At 42.6% G+C, this 17,489-nt stretch overlaps 2 protein-coding genes across 4 annotated transcripts in view; one reads left to right on the plus strand and one right to left on the minus strand.

Annotated features, from left to right (window-relative positions):
* PLA2G12B (phospholipase A2 group XIIB) overlaps positions 1–3,983 on the plus strand; it is a 24,866-nt gene extending 20,883 nt beyond the window's left edge. For 2 of the 3 annotated variants that reach the window (XM_017854576.1, XM_017854578.1), the window contains exon 4: positions 3,432–3,983. In XM_017854576.1, coding sequence (XP_017710065.1) covers positions 3,432–3,553 — 122 coding nt within the window. In that variant the 3' untranslated portion in view covers positions 3,554–3,983. The remainder of the gene's footprint in view (positions 1–3,431) is intronic. The other variant, XM_017854577.1, reaches the window with a different exon arrangement.
* Positions 3,984–6,158: 2,175 nt separating this feature from the next.
* Positions 6,159–17,489, minus strand: part of OIT3 (oncoprotein induced transcript 3) — a 40,921-nt gene continuing 29,590 nt past the window's right edge. The window contains exons 7-9 of the mRNA XM_017854579.1: positions 15,092–15,507; positions 9,174–9,273; positions 6,159–6,832 (exon numbers count right to left, since the gene is read on the minus strand). Coding sequence (XP_017710068.1) covers positions 6,662–6,832; positions 9,174–9,273; positions 15,092–15,507 — 687 coding nt within the window. The 3' untranslated portion in view covers positions 6,159–6,661. The remainder of the gene's footprint in view (positions 6,833–9,173; positions 9,274–15,091; positions 15,508–17,489) is intronic.

Consider the following 17,489-nt stretch of genomic DNA (forward strand, 5'->3'; position numbering starts at 1 on the left):
CAAAAAAAAAAAAAAAAAAAAGAAAAAAAGAAAAGGCCCAATTTCATTCTTTTCTATGTGGATATTCAGTTGTTCTGGCACTGTTTGTTGAAAAGACTATTCTTTCCTACATTAAATTATCTTTGCATGCTTGTCAAAAATCAATTGACCATAAAGGTTAAGATTTATTTCTAGACGCTCAGTTCTATTCCACTGATCTATGTCAGGACCATGCTGTCTGTTACTGTTGTTATGCAGTAAATTTTGAAATCAAGATGTGTTCTTAAACTGTGTACTTTTTTGTCAAAACTATTTTGGACATTCTGGGTCCCTCATATTTCCATATGAATTTTAGGAACTGTTAGTCAATTTCTCCAAGGAATGGCAGCTAGAATTTTGAGAGGGTTATCATTGAATCTATAGATCAATTTGAGAATATTGCCATCTTAACAAAATTATATTTATATCAATGTCCTTTCCATTTATTTAGGTCTTCTTTATTTCAACAATGTGTTTATAGTTTTCACAGTACAAATCTTGGACTTCTGTTAAATTTATTCCTGAGTATTTTACTCTTTTTAATGCTATTGAAATGTAATTGTATTTAAATTTTATTTTCAGATCATTTACTAATAATGTATAGAAATACATTTGATTTTTGTACATTGATCTTATATCCTGCAACACAGCTGAAATAACTCCTTAGTTCTAATTGATTTTTTTCATGGATTCCATAGGTTTTTCTATATATAAGATAATGCCATCTGCTTTTCATCTTCCTTTACAATTTGGATTTTTAAAATTTTTTTCTCTTGCCTACTTGCCCTGGATAGAGCTTCCAATACAACATTGAATAGAAGTGTTGTGAGTGGACATTGTTGTCTTGTTTCTGATCTTAGAGTAAAAGCATTTCGTCTTTCACCACTGAGCATGATTGTTAGCTATGGCTGTCTCTAGACGGTCTTTATCAGGTTGTGGGAGTTCTCCTCTTTTCCCAGTTCGTTGAGTGTTTTTTGTTGTTGTTGTTGTTGTTTATTTTTCTTCTTCTTCTTCTTTTTTTTTTTCCTGAGACAGAGTTTCACTCTTATGCCCAGGCTGGAGTGAAGTGGTGTGATCTCGGCTCACTGCAACATCCGCACCCCGGGTTCAAGCAATTCTCCTGTCTTCGCCTCCTGAGTAGCTGGGATTACAGGCGCCCGCCACCATGCCTAGCTAATTTTTGTATTTTTAGTAGAGACAGTGTTTCACCATGTTGGCCAGGCTGGTCTGGAACTCCTGACCTCAGGTGCTCCACCTGCCTTGGCCTCCCAAAGTGCTAGGATTACAGGTGTGAGCCACTGCATCTGGCTGAATGTTTTTATCATGAAAAAGTGTTGGATGTTTTCAAATGTTTTTTCTGCATCTATTGAGATGATCATGTGGTATTTGTTCTATATTCTATTGATGTAGTGTATCATATTAATTGATTTTAGTATAGTTTAGCATTCTTAGGCTAAATCACACTTAGTCATGATGTAAACCTTTTTATATGTTGCTGGATTCAGTTTACTAGTATTTTGTTGAGGATTTTGCATCTATAGTCAAAAGAGATACTAGTCTATAGTTTGTTATTTTTGTGATGTCTTTGGTTTTGGTATCAGAGTAATATTGACCTCGTAAAATGAGTTGGGCAATGATCCCTTCTCTCCTAATTTTTTAAAAAGTTTAGAAAGGATTGATATTAATTCTTTAAATGTTTGGTAAAATTCCCCAGTAAAGCCAAGTAGAACTGGATTTCTTTGGGGAAGTTTTAAATAACTAAATCACCAGCTTGGGTTAGTAATTGTATTTGTATACACTAACAATCTATTCATATTTTCTATTCTTCTTGAGTCAGTTTCAGCAGTTCATGTCTTTCTACAAACTTGTCCATTTCATCCAAGTTATCCACATTTTTTGGCATGTAGTTATTCATCGTATTCCCTTGTAATCACTTTTATTTTTATTTTTTTGAGACGGAGTCTCACGGTGTCGCCCAGGCTGGAGTGCAGTGGCGTGATCTTGGCTCACTGCAAGCTCTGCCTTCGGGTTCACGCCATTCTCCTGCCTCAGCCTCCTGAGTAGCTGGGACTACAGGCGCCCGCCACCACACCCTGCTAATTTTTTGTATTTTTTGTAGAGACAGGGTTTCACTGTGTTAGCCTAGAGGGTCTCGTTAGCCAGGAGGTCTCCTGGCCTCTGATCTGCCTGCTTCGGCCTCCCAAAGTGCTGAGATTACAGGCGTGAGCCACCGTGCCTGGCCCTAATCCTTTCTATTTCTGTAAGATTGTTGGTGACATTTCTTTCTTATTCCTGAATTTGATAATTTGAATCCTCTCTTTTTTTCTTGGTTAGTCTAGCTAAAAGTTTGTCAACATTTTTTATCTTTTCCATGAACCAACTTAAAAAAATTGATATATCATTCACATACCGTAAAATATACCTTCACTTCAGTGGTTTTTGTATATTCACAGAATTGTACAACCATCACCACAATCTAATTCTAGAACATTTTCATTAGTCCCAAAAGAAACCCTGTAGCCATTAACAGTCATTACTCATTACCTTCCTTACCCCACCCCAGCCCTAGACAATCTCTGTTTTACTCTCCGTATGGATTGCCTATTCTGAAAATTTCATATAAACGGAATCATACAATATGTGGCCTTTTGTGTCTGGCTTCTTTTACTTAACATAATGTTTTCAAGATTCATCCATGTTTTAGTATGCATCAGTACTTCGTTTTCCTGACCATTCTTTAGTTTAAACTTAGGTATCTTACTTCCTCTAAGATACCTCCCCTAATAACCCTTGCTGCAAAGGGATAGAGACCCTTTCTGTGGGCTCTCATACCACCTTGGGGTTATTTTCATCATGAAGTAGTGTAGCTATCTGTTTACCTGTCCACCTCTTTATCCAAACTATGGAGTCCTTAAGTTGAGGATGATGCCTTTTGTCTCTGTATCCTTGGCTCCTAAGACAGTGGCTAACAAACATATCCAACACATGCAAATGTTTTTCCATCAACGAACGGTTGTTCATCCAGTACTTGAACAGTGAAAACTATAGGCGAGATTGGGTGTGTTCCGGGTGGTATGTCCATAGATGGGAAAGCTATGGAAAACATAAAAGAGGGAGTCTTCTGCAAAAAATATTCTCCATGGAGTGAGCACGGTGGTGAGGGAGGTTCTGGTTGCTCACCATTGTTTTGACCAAGGGCCCACATGCAAGGGCACCTCCAGGTGTCTTCTGCTTTATTGGATTGGGTGGGAGCTTTTCTGAGAATGTTCTCTGAAATGTATGCTCTTCCTTTGAATTCTGTATTTGGATTACTGTCTCTACTTTCCTCTGGGTATCATGTCATCTCTGGAAGTACAGTTCCTCTTCAAAATTACTCAATGTTAACCTTTCTATCCCTCTTCATCTTTTTCAAGTAGCCTGTGATTCCCTGGTTGACACTGTGTTCAACACCGTGTGGACTTTGGGCTGCCGCCCCTTTATGAATAGTCAGCGGGCAGCTTGCATCTGTGCAGAGGAGGAGAAGGAAGAGTTATGAGGAAGAAGTGATTGCTTCCCGGTTTTGAGTGACACCACAGCTGTCAGCCTTCGAGATGTCAATCTTCGAGTCAGCGTGACTCATTTGTTCTTCCAACAGTTTGGACACCACAAAGCAGGAGAAAGGTAACATTTTTCTACACCTGGAAAGTGACTCCTATCCTTTGAGGAAAATTGAAAAAAACATGGAGTGGTTTGAAGGCTACTCTTCATTTAAGACTGCTCTCCCCAACCAAGACACGTTGCCTGGAAATTCAGTTCTTAGCTTAAAGACTAAAATGCAAGAAAACCCTGCAATTCCTGGACCTGACAATTATATTCATGAGTGAAATTGTGGGGAGTCCAGGCATTTGGGAGGCAATGACTTTCTGCTGGCTCATGTTTCAGTTGCCAGTAAGCATCTCACATTTAATAAAGTGTACTTTTTAGAACATTTGGATAGAGATGAATGAATTCCATTATCACCAATATGCTTCCATTTCACTTAGAAGAGACCAAAACCCAACCTGGTAAGTTCCACCGATGACCACAGTTATTCCCACTGATGCTAAAAAGAGAAAACAGGTGGGCAGGTTCAGAGGCTTACCTGATTAAGGCCAATGGAGGAGAAGGTCAGATGGAATTAGGTCTCTGAGGATTCATTTTTCCCTTCGGTGACCTAACCCTGCTGGTATTCCCAGTTACTAAATGATGTTAGAGTCATGCTAAGATCTGAGATGTACTTGGTAAGAGTTACTAACGGAGCTGGCTAGGAAAAGTTCCTGCAGCCTGTCGGGAGTGAGAGACAAGTGGCCATTCCCTAACTTGCGAGTCACAACCCTAACCATGGATTAGAATCACCTGAGAATCCTTTAAAACAAACCAATAAAGAATACACACTGGTATTTTATAAATGTTTTCCAGGTGATTCTGCTGCACAGAAGGGCTGGGGGCCACTAATCTACAGCAGAAATTGGCCCACTAAGTCCTGTCGACCAAGCCTAGCCCAAAGCCTGTTGTTGTTGTTGTTGTTGTTGTTTGTTTATTTGTTTGAGACGGAGTCTCACTCTGCCGTCCAGGCTGGAGTGCAGTGGCTAGATCTTGGCTCACTGCAACCTCCGCCTCCTGGGTTCAAGCAATTCTCCTGTCTCAGCCTCCTGAGTAGCTGGGATTACAGATGCCTGCCACCAGGCCTGGCTAATTTTTGTATTTTTAGTAGAGACGGGGGTTTCACCATGTTGGCCAGGCTGGTCTCGAACTCCTGATCTCAAATAATCCGACCACCTCGGCCTCCCAAAGTGCTGGGTTTACAGGCGTGAGCCACCACACCTGGCTCAAAGCCTGGTTTTGAATCCTTTTTTGGAATAACCATGCTCACATTTGTTTACATATTCTCTGTGGCTGTCCTTGTACTACAACAGCAAAGTTGAGTAGCTGTGACAAAGACTGCAGGGCCCAGAAAGCCTAATACATTTACCAGTTGGCTTTTACAGAAAAGTTGCTGACTTCTATCTAAATCCTTTTTTCCTTGCCCTTACTTTTGTTAATTTTACTTTTCTACTAAGAACTATTAAATGTAGCATTTTGTTTGTTTGTTTTTTGGGATTTGGGGTTTTCTTTGAAACAAGGTCTCACTCTGTCACCCAGGCTGGAGCACTACCATGGCTCACTGCAGCCTCAACCTCCTGAGCTCAAGCAATCCTCCTACCTCAGCTCCCCAAGTAGCTGGAACCACAGTGGCACACCACCATGCCAGGCGAATTTAAAACAATTTTTTTGTAGAGACGAAGTCTCACTATGTTGCCTAGGCTAGTCTTGAGCTCCTGGGCTCAAGGAAATCTCCCACCTTGGCCTCTGAAGTGCTGGGATTGCAGGCATGAGCCACTGAGCCTAGGCTGCAGCAACTTTTAAAACTAAAAGCAGAAAACTTTTCTGATCTTATGTAAAGGCCATAAAATTAATTGGCATATAAAGAAATTGGAGTTAACTGCAGATAAAATTTATCTTTGTGGTTTATATTTTTATTTTTTGTGGTTTATAAGTTTATTTCAATAAAACTTATTAAGTACCTACAAAACAGAGTATGGCAGAATTGTATACTTTTTCCTATTATCTTATCAACCTGAGGGTACAGAATACCAAATAACAGGGAATATGGTACCAAACTTTAATTCTGTTACATCTCATTGAAGCACTTAAATATATGTTGATGAATTTATTAATATTTATTAGGTAAAAATATTTCACTTAAGGCAATATATTAGAAGCATCAAAAGATGGCCGGGCACGGTGGCTCACGCCTGTAATCCCAGCACTTTGGGAGGCTGACGTGGGTGGATCACCTGAGACCAAGAGTTCAAGCCAGCCTGGTCAACCTGGAAAAACTCTACTAAAAACACAAAATTTAGCTGGGTGTGGTGGTACATGCCTGTAGTCCCAGCTATTCAAAAGACTGAGGCAGGAGAATTGCTTGAACCCGGGAGGCAAAGGTTACAGTGAGCTGAGATTGCGCCACTGCACTTCAGCCTGGGTGACACAGCGAGACTCTATCTCAAAAAAAAAAAAAAAAAAGAGAGAGAGAAAGAAAAAGAAAATAGTATGAGGCAGAAAAACCAAATACTACTTTTAAAATTATATACTGTTTTATTGATAAACTTCCAAATCCCCTATCATTAGTCTGCATTTGAATTGAAATTACAAAGTATAACTATTATTTACATATTTAAGGAGTCACTGGGTATTTAAGTCATAATTTCAGTAACTGTTTAATTTTTCTAGGGTTTATTACTTGAAATATTATACCCGGCTTCTGATTTTATGATCTGATTGCATCGTACATGAGGTATTTAAGTGTAGGAAGGAAATGAGAGAAATGGGGTGAGTGTCTTTCTGGGTGGACAGTTTAGTTTTCAGCCCTAGAAACATGAAACCCCACCCAGGCCACGTTGTTCAGCAGTGCTGTGGCCTGTGCGGACCGAATGGACCAGAATCAGAGTGAGTTGGTGCTGGGAGTCTGAACTCACAGTGTGAAGTCTGAGCCTAGGTGTTGGCGGTTGTTCTTAGAGGGCCAGGGGGAGAAGCTCCAAAGAGCAGAGCCACCCAATACAGGGACTCGAGGTGTGGCTGCGAACTAGTCCTCCCAGTCGATACGGATGGGGCCGCCTGTTAGCGTCTGGCTCTGTAGACCGGCTGAGTCCTCTCCTCCTACCCCGCGACGCATTCGCCGGTGGCAACCCTGGGCACAGCGGGAACGCTCATCCAACACTCCACAGACAAGAACCCGGCAGTGCAGAAACACTTCCTGAAGAGATGATCACGATTGTTAATAAAAACAATAACTGCTGCCACTTGGGGGGCACCCTCAAGGAGCCAGACACAATACTCAATGTTCCCAAACATCATCTCATGTAATCTTAACAAGGACACCCACAAGTAGAGGTTATCATCCCCGTTTTACAGATAAGGAAACAGACAGAGAGGTTAAGGAACTTGCCAAAATGTACACATTTAGTAAAAAATGTGGTAAACATTGCATTTAAGTCACGTGGGTGATTAAAAAACCCATATTCATAACTCCTGCATGGAGCTGGAACAGAAGAGGCCTTTGTGAAGTAACATCTACTAGAACATCTTCCTTCTTCACACCAAGGTCTGGGGATAGCATTGGCTCCCATGCACTTGTGCTGTCAAATAACTAGTGTTCTCTGCAAGCGCCTTTCTGTAGGTAACTGCCTGGGCTTCCTGCCTGATTGAGGGTGATCAGGATCAGCCATCATTGTTAGCAATTGTTCTGTAACCATGGTATAGCTGGAATGGACCCGCGTATACTTACAAGCAGTGTGGAAAAGAATGTTGGTCTCTTCAACTTCCTTTTGTTTAAATGTTTCAACAACCACACTCTAACAACAACGATAAAAAACTTTCAGCTTATCTCACTACAACCTTTTCTATATAGCCCTTTATAACCTCTATCCATGAGTATACATGTTTTTTAAATGTAATATATTTAATATGCCTGTAAATTGTTATGACAACAGTTATTATGTCGGCTTTTCCCATATTTATCATTTTAATAACCTTATTATTGCATTAAATTGATATACTGTGGCCCTTAGCCCTGTTTGTTTGGGGCTTTTTCTTTACCCCCTTATAACAACGCTCTACAGACACTTCCAACACACCTTGTCCGTTTTGGCTTAAAAATTTTTTTGGGGCCGGGCACGTTGGCTCATGCCTGTAATCCCAGCACTTTGGGAGGCCGAGGTGGGTGGATCACAAGGTCAGGAGATCAAGACCATCCTGGCTAACACGGTGAAACCCCGTCTCTACTAAAAATACAAAAAATAAGCCAGGTGTGGTGGCGGGCACCTGTAGTCCCAGCTACACAGGAGGCTGAGGCAGGAGAATGGCGCGAACCTGGGAGGCAGAGTTTGCAGTGAGCCGAGATTGTGCCACTGCACTCCAGCCTGGGCGACTGCGGGAGACTCCGCCTCAAAAAAAAAAAAAAATTTTTTTTGTTTTTTGTTTTTAGAGACAGGGACTCATTCTCTCACCCAGGCTGGAGTGCAATGGCCTGATCATAGCTCACTGTAACCTTGAACTCCTGGGCTCAAGTGACCTCAGCTAGTGTGAACATGGTTCACTGCAGCCTGTGCCTCCGGGGTTCAAGCGATTCTCGTGCTTCAGCTTCCTGAGTAGCTGGGATTACAGGGGGACACCACCATACTTGGCTTTTTTTTCTAGAGACAAGGTCTTGCTGTGTTGCCTAGGCTAATCTCGAACTCCGGGGCTCAAGTGATCCTGCCACTTCAGCCTCCCGAGTAGCTGGGACTATAGGCAGGAACCACGACACCTGGCTAACTTTTTGTATTATTTTAATAGAGATGGGGTCTTCTGGGCCAGGAAAAAAGTGGCCTCAGCCGCCTGAGTAAGCTAGGACTACAGGTGTGTGCCACTATGCCCAACTAATTTTAAAATTTTTTGTAGAGAAGAGGTCTTGCTATGTTGCCCAAGCTGGTCTCAAACTCCTGGCCTCAAGCAATCCACCTGCCTCTGTTTTGTTTTGTTTTTAAGAAACTGTCAGAATTGGAATTTTTAGATAAAAGAATATGATGATTTTATGATTATTATTACATATTATCAGACAATGTTCCAGAAAATGTACCAATTTATACTGTCACTGTATACTTCTCCCTGTAACCTTGTACATGTTGTATTTTATACTTTTCATAAATTTAATATGTATAAAATGGTGTCTTATAATTGTTTTCATCAGCACTTAAGTACTATTTTCAGTGAACATTTCACTATTTGTCTTTTCTGTGAATTTCCTGTCCATATCCCTTGCCATTTGACCAATCACCACACTGACTTTTCAACCATAACTGCCCGCAAAGATTTTAAATTAAATTATGATCCTATAGTATTTTCTTTGAACAGCACAGTGATTTTGGCAGGCAGTGGGGTGTGACATGCATGAAAGGGTTAAACTTCTCGATAGCCAGTTTCTCTGTATTTTTTCTTGAGCCCATGCAGATCCTCACAGTGGGCTCTTGGAATGTCAATATATTGGGACACCAAAAAAAAAAAAAAAAAAAAAAGGCTCAGGTTCAGGGGTTATAAATTAAAGATGTTCAACTTACCTTGTGGTCTTTGCCCACAAACTTGAAGACAGGGACCTGGAAGTGCTTTGCTAGGTGATCCCGGGACGTGTACTGCTTTACCGAGTCATCTGAAACGCAGCTGAAAGTAGGGCAGATAGCACATAAGACTTGATTGCTTCAACAGAGGTGGAAAAACAATCTAGCCCAACATTTTGGCCCAAGGAGAGCCAAAGGGGTGGAGGAGGCTGGACTGTACTCAAGCTTTTGGGAATGAAAGAAAATTAAATTTTCCCTGTGAAGTCCTCTTCAGACCTAGCCTTTTTCACTAATAGCGTCTGTCCCATTTATCATCCACTGTACTCACAAACTGGACACCAGGGCTTCCTGTTAAGGTGTTTAAATGTTGGCAACAGCAACACCATTTATTTCAGATACCTTTTGCTAGTAAGGCTGTCTTTCCATTTGCAAAATATTGCAGGAATTCTGCCTCTATGTACCTTAGTATTGATTTGAGAAGGCTTTTATTTAACAAAATTTATTAACAATGTATTGGACACCGAATAGCAACTGACTACTGAACGGATACAAAAGTTATGGAACTGCAGTGCATGCATCAAAGTGACATAAATATCCAAGTTTCTTAGATAATAACTGGTTCTACTGGATAAAAGTCATGCACCTCCAAATTGTTTTTTCTTTTCCCAAATGTAATGTTAAATTGCAGTTTGATAGAGTTTTGGGGTTTTAATCTCAGGTCTACTGCTTAAAGTGAAACTCCTAGGTTCACCTCAGGGTTAGCTGGGGGAAAAGAAGCACTCCTGGCTGGGCGAGGTGGCTCACGCCTGTAACCCCAGCATTCTGGGAGGCTGAGGCAGGAGGGTTGCTTGAACTCAGGAGTTCGAGACCAGCCTGGCCAACATGGTGAAACCCCATCTCTATTAAAATAATACAAAAAGTTAGCCAGGTGTCGTGGTTCCTGCCTATAGTCCCAGCTACTCGGGAGGCTGAAGTGGCAGGATCACTTGAGCCCCGGAGTTCGAGATTAGCCTAGGCAACACAGCAAGACCTTGTCTCTAGAAAAAAAAGCCAAGTATGGTGGTGTCCCCCTGTAATCCCAGCTACTCAGGAAGCTGAAGCACGAGAATCGCTTGAACCCCGGAGGCACAGGCTGCAGTGAACCATGTTCGCACTAGCTGAGGCCAAAGTTTTGGATATTCATGAAACTTCTTATAGGCCAAGAATCACCCTCATATTATTTTTCCCATTCTAGATTCTAGAGGATTTTTTTTTTCTGGACATAGTTGCTTTTCAGTGGATACCTAATAGTTCCTGTCTTCTGGGCCAGGAAAAAAGTGGGGTCAGATATTAAAGCCGATTAAACTGGGTACTTGCTCCACATGCACAGACCACTTTTTTTTCTTTCGTTTTCTTCTTTTATTCGTTGTGTTTTGAGACAAGGTCTCACTGTTGCCCAGGGTGGAGTGCAGTGGCACAGTCACAGTTCACTGCAGCTTCTACCTCCTAAGCTCAAGCAGTTCTCCTGCCTCAGCCCCTCAGTGGGATTATAGGTGTGTGCCACCATGCCCGGCTAATTTTTCATTTTTTGTAGAGATGAGATCTCACTATGTTGCCCAGGCTGGTCTTGAACTCAAGACCACTCAAGCAATCCTTCCACCTCAGCCTCCCAAAGTGCTGAGATTACAGGTATGAGCCACGATCGTGCTCAGCCAGACTGCTTTCTAGTTCCTTGCTAACTGCTGTTTTGGTGCACTTAAAAATCCAACAAAATTATTTTAAAATAAGGCATCTTGACTAGTGTTATTACCAGCACCTCATTCCACTGAACTGAAAAGGATCTAAACATAATGTGGTTTCTGTTATTTCTTGTATTTATTTATTCATTTTTATTTTCCTGAGTTAAAATTCATTTATACCTTCTTCTGATTATATTCTATAGCAAATATCCATAGCATACCTAATCTATGCAAAACACCCTGCTGGCTGCTGCAGAGGGCATAAAGATGAATAATATGGTCTCTGATGTCAAGGAGTTTATAGTCCAGTATGTTAAGATAATAGTCAGCCTTGATATTAAAATAGTACTTTTAATCTAAGTGCTTGAGTGTTTTCAATTTATCTTTATCTCAAAATAACTGCTTTTTCTTTAAAAGAAAAAATGAAGCAGAAGGGGTTATTACAAGGTAACACATTGCAGAATGGAAACCAGGACAAATGTTGGCTCTTGATTTGGGGTTTGCTGTGACTAGCCAATGCCAGTTCTGAGCACCAAATTCATGTACTGAAAGAAAGTAACAACAGTATAATGGAATCAAAACTAATTCCTCATCAAAAACTTGTTCAATGCTTGACTTTGGAATTTAGTATGTTTCTTTTTCTGGTGATTAACTTTCTAGCTATATTTTGCTTAGGCTTGTGTTAAATCATTTTGTATTCTCAGAGCACACGCCAACAAAAATTAGAGGGAGATGAATCATATGTGTTCAATATCAGCAGAGAAGCAACTTGATTTAAATTTAAGCTGAGGACAATGAAAAATCAAAGAAACGAATAATCAAACAATTTATAAATATAAATAAAGTGAGTTATGTTTATTTTAGGTTTGTGGACTAGCCCCAAATTATGATTATTATAAAGACTCTTTCAATTATTTACTTGGCAAATATTTAATGACCCTTACTATATGCTAGGAATTAAGGAAGAAGAAAAGGAAGAAAGATTTTAGTTCAAATGGAGAAAGGTACCAGGAAAGGCTTCATGGAGGAAGTAAACTCTCCATGAATCTTGAAGAACCAGTAAGGATCAGACAGGAAGAAAAGGTGGGGAAGAAGATATCAGGCAGAGGAAACAGCATGTGCAAAGTCAGAAGGGTGTTCAGGAGTGACAGTTTGGGAATTGTGAGTAATTCCCTTTGGCAGGAGCAGAAACTGGAGGGGGCTGAGGTCAGACGGTAAGGGCCCATGAGCCACGCCAAGAGCTGGAGGATCTCGCACACATCATTCTTGTACAGCACCACAGACAGGATGATTTGCCTGCTTACAAAGTAGGGCCACACTGCTGTGGTTTTCACATTTTTGCCTATGCTTTTCTTCTTCTAGAGCATATATATTTTTTTCTCTTCTGTATGTGATAAGGACTGGCAAAATAAATAGTGTAGCTTCTTAGAATTGTCTGAAATAAAAGTAAATATGACTGGGCGTGGTGGCTCACGTTTGTAATCCCAGCACTTCGGGAGGCTGAGGTCAGGAGTTCGAGATCAGCCTGGCCAACACAGCAAAACCCCATCTCTACTAAAAGTACAACAATTAGTTGGGTGTGGCGGTACATGCCTGTGGTCCCAGCTACTTGGGAGACTGAGGCACGAGAATCGCTTGAACCTGGGAGACGGAGGTTGTAGGGGAGCCAAGATTGTGCCACTGCACTCCAACCTGAGCGACAGAGTGAGACTCTGTCTCAAAAAAGAAATAAAATAAAATAAAATAAAATAAAAGCAAATGGTCCTTCACCAAGAGTCTGAATAACACATACATAAATAACTTTCACAAGCTCTACTAAGTTTGTAGCTTACATGTTTTTCTCAGTGAGTTATGATTATATTCTTATTTTTTCAAAAACTAAATATAAGGGGCAGGGGCAAACTTAGGGTGAGAAAAATGTTTATTATCTTGATTATCATGATGGCTTCATGGGTATACACATCAGAACTTGTCAAACTACATGCTTTAAATATGTCTATTTATTGTATGTGAATAGTACTCCACTAAAGTTATTTTTTTTAAAAAAGTAAAAAGGAACAAAAATCTATCACTGCAAAAAAAGTAAATCTAGTCCCTGAAAAAATAAATACAAAATGTTGCTTCTTCTTTTCATGTTAAAGCATTTTAGAAATCACCTTAGCATGGCAAGAAATCCACGTATCTGCAGATGCCCTCTGCTGCTGGCCATCCAGAGTAGCTCAGGATGACAAACTTTCCACATTATGAAAATGAGCTTAAGTAGGCTACAAGAATCTGAGGCTGGAAGCACACCTTCTGAGAAGCAGACTTACTGACCAAAGCTAATAAAGAACCATTAAAAGGTTTTCAGCAGGGATGTGACAAGATCATATTTTCTGTTTGAATGGATCACCCAGGGGCTCTGTGGAGCTGAGATGTGAAAGGTGAGGTTTCGGAGGCTGTGTTAAGAGGCTGCTTTGCTGTCCAGGTGAAAGATAATGCAGATGGGAATTAAGACAATAGGAATGGAATAGAGAGGACAGGGTTGGGGCATCGCTATTTGTTAAAAAGCATCTCAGTTGATCCTATGTGCATCAAGGGATGAAATATCACTGTGCAAGAGATTGATAGCATCTGGTGAAGGTTGGCTGTGGTGAGAAACAGAAGAAGTAAAAGCAGCGTAGTAATGTCCAAGAGCCTGCAGGCCAGCCGGCAGAGGGCAAGCCCCCGAGGGCACTGAGCAGCTTGTACTGGACCGTTCTCCGTTTGGTTAAGCTGCAGTTCCTGACCCCACCTGAGACTGTGTACCACCTGACATGGAGAACAAGGAAGAAGCTCATGAGATGCTGCTATGAGTTTGGGTTTGAGTGTAATTTTCCTAGGAATGTAGGCAATGGCTGTGAAAAGGGCTAGGTCTCCATCGGTACCTCAGGACACCTACAGATCCCACCAAGGATCCTTAGGAAATACCATGGAACTCTCTTGTATAAAACAAGTGCAGGGGCCGAGCATGGTGTCTCACACTGTAATCCCAGCACTTTGGGAGGCCAAGAGAGGAGGATCACTTGGGCCCAGGTGTTCAGGACCAGCCTGGGCAACAAAGTGAGACCTTGTCTCCAGATAAAAAAAGAATTAGCTGGGCATGGTCATGCGCATGTGGTCCTGGCTACTTAGGAGGCTGAGACGGAAAGATCACTTGAGCCTGAGGATCGAGGCTGCAGTGTTTGCACCACTGCACTCCAGCCTGGGTGACAGAGCAAAACCTTGCACTGCCCTCCACCCCCAAAAAAACCACCCACAAAACCAAACTGCTATAACTATATCTTTCTTCTAAAATCTACCAACTATTTCTTCTCTGTCCTTGACTACCAAACTTCCTAAAAGAGGAATTTATGTTTGCTGCCTTCTTGTCCGCTATACCCTCAGCCACATGAATGGGATCTCAGCCCCCACCTTCACATGCGCTCTGTCATCTCCGAGCAGGTTACTCAGTCCTACTGTTTCATCTCTAAATTGGGTGATTGCCTGTCCTTCAGTTCTAGTCCTGACCATGTTCCTGAGTCTAACTGATCACGCATTTCTGCTGAATACGCACTGAATTTCTCTTTCTAGGCATCCTGCAGGTATCTAAAAAATTAAATTATTCAATATATCATTTTGAATGAACAAATTCAGTATTTTTACCTCAAATCTGCTTTTCTATATACATCTTTTCATCTTGGTTAATGGCATCTGGTCAGTCACCTGGGTTAGACCCCTTGGAGCCTTTTTTTTTTTTTTTTTTTTAAGATTTTAGGAGTTTCGCTCTTGTCCCCCAGGCTGGAGTGCAGTGGTGTGATCTTGGCTCACTGCAACCTCCACCTCCCGGGTTCAAGTGATTCTCCTGCCTCAGCCTCTTGAGTGCTAATTTTTGTATTTTGAGTAGAGACGGGGTTTCACCATGTTGGCCAGGCTGGTCTTGAATTCGTGACCTCAGGTGATCCAATCGCCTTGGCTCCCAAAGTGCTGGGATTACAGGCATGAGCCACTGCGCCCGGCCTAGGAGCCAGTTTTGACTCTCCTTTTCTTCACTAGTTTTACCTCCAAAATGTCAATAAGTGGTTCCTGAACTAATAAAGAGCTGACAGTTGTGCCATGCAGTTTTAGTAAATGACTGGGTGTGCTGTGAACTTAGAGGCTGGATGTGAACGAGGGGTGATGAGACCATTCCCGCAGCAGCATTACCCATCCCGGATGAGGTAGTATTTCAGGACCTCGTCGATCTTGGAGGTGGGGGTGGCGAAGCAGCTCTCCACCAAGCTTTCCAAGCCGCTCACGTGCACCAGGGGCTCAATGCCAAAGTAGAGGGAGTCACGAAGCTTGAGGGTAGGCAGAGCTTCCCGGTAAGGTTCCTCAAACTCATTGTCCTTGAAGATCTCCAGAGTGAATGGGAAGATCCCATGATTTCGGCTCATGATTTCCAGTGGGGAGTTTCTAAGGTTGGGAACGTATCCTTCAGAAATGGTGTATAGGCATGGAAACTCGCAGGTCACTGGGATCAGCAGCTTGCTGGTTCGGATGATGAAGTCCCCACTGCTCCCCGGGGTCTGCTTGGGTAGACCTGTCACGAGGTTGCTGGCCACAATCTTGTCATTCACCACCTGAGCCAGGCCAGGGTGAGGAGAGGAAAGAGATTGTCTGTTTATTTCTACAGAGTTTTTTTTATCTTCCCCTCTCACCTTAACATTCTACCAGCGTCTACCTACCTCAAAACACATTAGAGATTTGGTTGCCTAAGGCTGAGTTTTGTTTTGTTTTGTTTTTTCCCACTGCCCTCCTCTTGTTATCAAGCCATCCTGACTGTTAAGAGTCTTAGCTCTACCAAAACACAGCCAGACTGCTTCTTTAAGTGGGACCCTGATCTGCTCCTTATCTCTGGGGGGGACCTCCCAACTGGGGCCTCCTACCGGCTCTGCCCATATTCTCCAGCAGACAGAGTTTTGATTTCTACCTGCGATGGAGTGCCAAGGGGGAGGGGTAGGCTGTTTGGACAACTGTTTGGACAACTCAGCCATTTTAGCCTGCAGGGAGTCCAAACTGTCTAGAAGTGGAAGCAGTGCCCCAGGATGGCATAGCTGCTCTAGGAAAGCATGGTCACACGGCTTCTTTAAGTGGGTCCTCAATCCTGTTCCTCCTGGCTGGGTGAGATCTCCCAAATGGGGTATCCAGCCACCTCCTATAGGTGTGCTTAGGTCAGCAACAGGTCTGTACCCACTGGGATGGAGCTCCCAGAGGAAGGGGCAGGCCACCATCTTTGCTGTTTCAGCAACTTAGCTGTTTCAGCCTCCAGGCTTTGGAGAGCTCAACCTGACTGGGGGGTGATGGAAATGGTACCTCAGCACACTTCAGTTGCTCTATGAAAGCAGGGCTAGACTGCTTCTTTAAGCAGGTCCCCGATCCTTTTCTTCCTGGCTGAGTGAGACCTCCCAACCGGGGTTTCCAACCATCATCTACAGGTATGTTAAGACTGGCAACAGGTCTGTACTGTGCAGGGATGGAGCTCCCAGAGGAAGGGGCAGGCTGCTATCTTTGCTGTTTCACAGTCTTCACTGGTGATACCTCCAAGTACTGGAAAATCTGAGGTGACTAGGGACTGGAGCAGATGCCCAGCTAACCACAGCAACCCTACAGAAAGGTGGCCAGACTGTTAAAAGGGGGGAAAAAAGGCCAAATCAGTACACCTGTAATCCCAGCACTTTGGGGGTCCCAGTCAGGTGGATCACCTGAAGTCAAGAGTTTGAGACCAGTAGCCAACATGGTGAAACCCCATCTCTACTAAAAATACCCGAAAATTAGCCAAGTGTCATGGCATGGGCCTGTAATTCCAGCTACTCAAGAGGCTGAGGCAGGAGAACACTTGAATGCAGGAGGCAAAGGTTGCAGTGAGCCGAGATTGCACCACTGCATTCCAGCCTGGGTGACAAGAGTGAGGGTCCATTTCAAAAAAAAAAAAAAAAAAAAAAGTGGGAGAACAAAAACCCCCAAACTCCATCCAAAGATCAGCAACATCAAAGACTGAAGGTAGATAAGCCCTCAAAGATGAGAAAGAATCAGTGCAAGAACACAGGGAAAATTCAAAAAGCTAGAGTGCCCTCTCTCCTCCAAATGACCACAGCACCACTCCAGCAAGGGTTTGGAATGGGGCTGCAGCTGACATGGCTGAAATAATAGAAGTGGACCTCAGAATGTGGATAAAAACAAACTTCGCTGAGCTAAAGGAGTATGTTCTAACTTAATGCAAGGAAGCTAAAAATCATGATGAAACATTGTAGGAACTGACAAAGAAAATAGCCAAGATAGGCCAGGCGCGGTGTCTCACGCCTGTAATCCCAGCACTTTGGGAGGCCGAGGCAGGTGGATCACAGGGTCAGGAGATTGAGACCATCCTGACTAACACGGTGAAACCCCATCTCTACTAAAAATTCAAAAATTAGCTGGGCATGGTGGTGTGTGCCTATAGTCGTCCCAGCTGCTGGGGAGGCTGAGGCAGGAGAATGGTATGAACCTGGGAGGCGGAGCTTGCAGTGAGCCGAGATTGTGCCACTGCACTCCAGCCTGGGTGACAGAGTGAGACTCCATCTCA

Source organism: Rhinopithecus bieti, unplaced genomic scaffold (genome assembly GCF_001698545.2).
Source record: "Rhinopithecus bieti isolate Rb0 unplaced genomic scaffold, ASM169854v2 scaffold_36008, whole genome shotgun sequence".
NCBI classification, from domain to species: domain Eukaryota; kingdom Metazoa; phylum Chordata; class Mammalia; order Primates; family Cercopithecidae; genus Rhinopithecus; species Rhinopithecus bieti.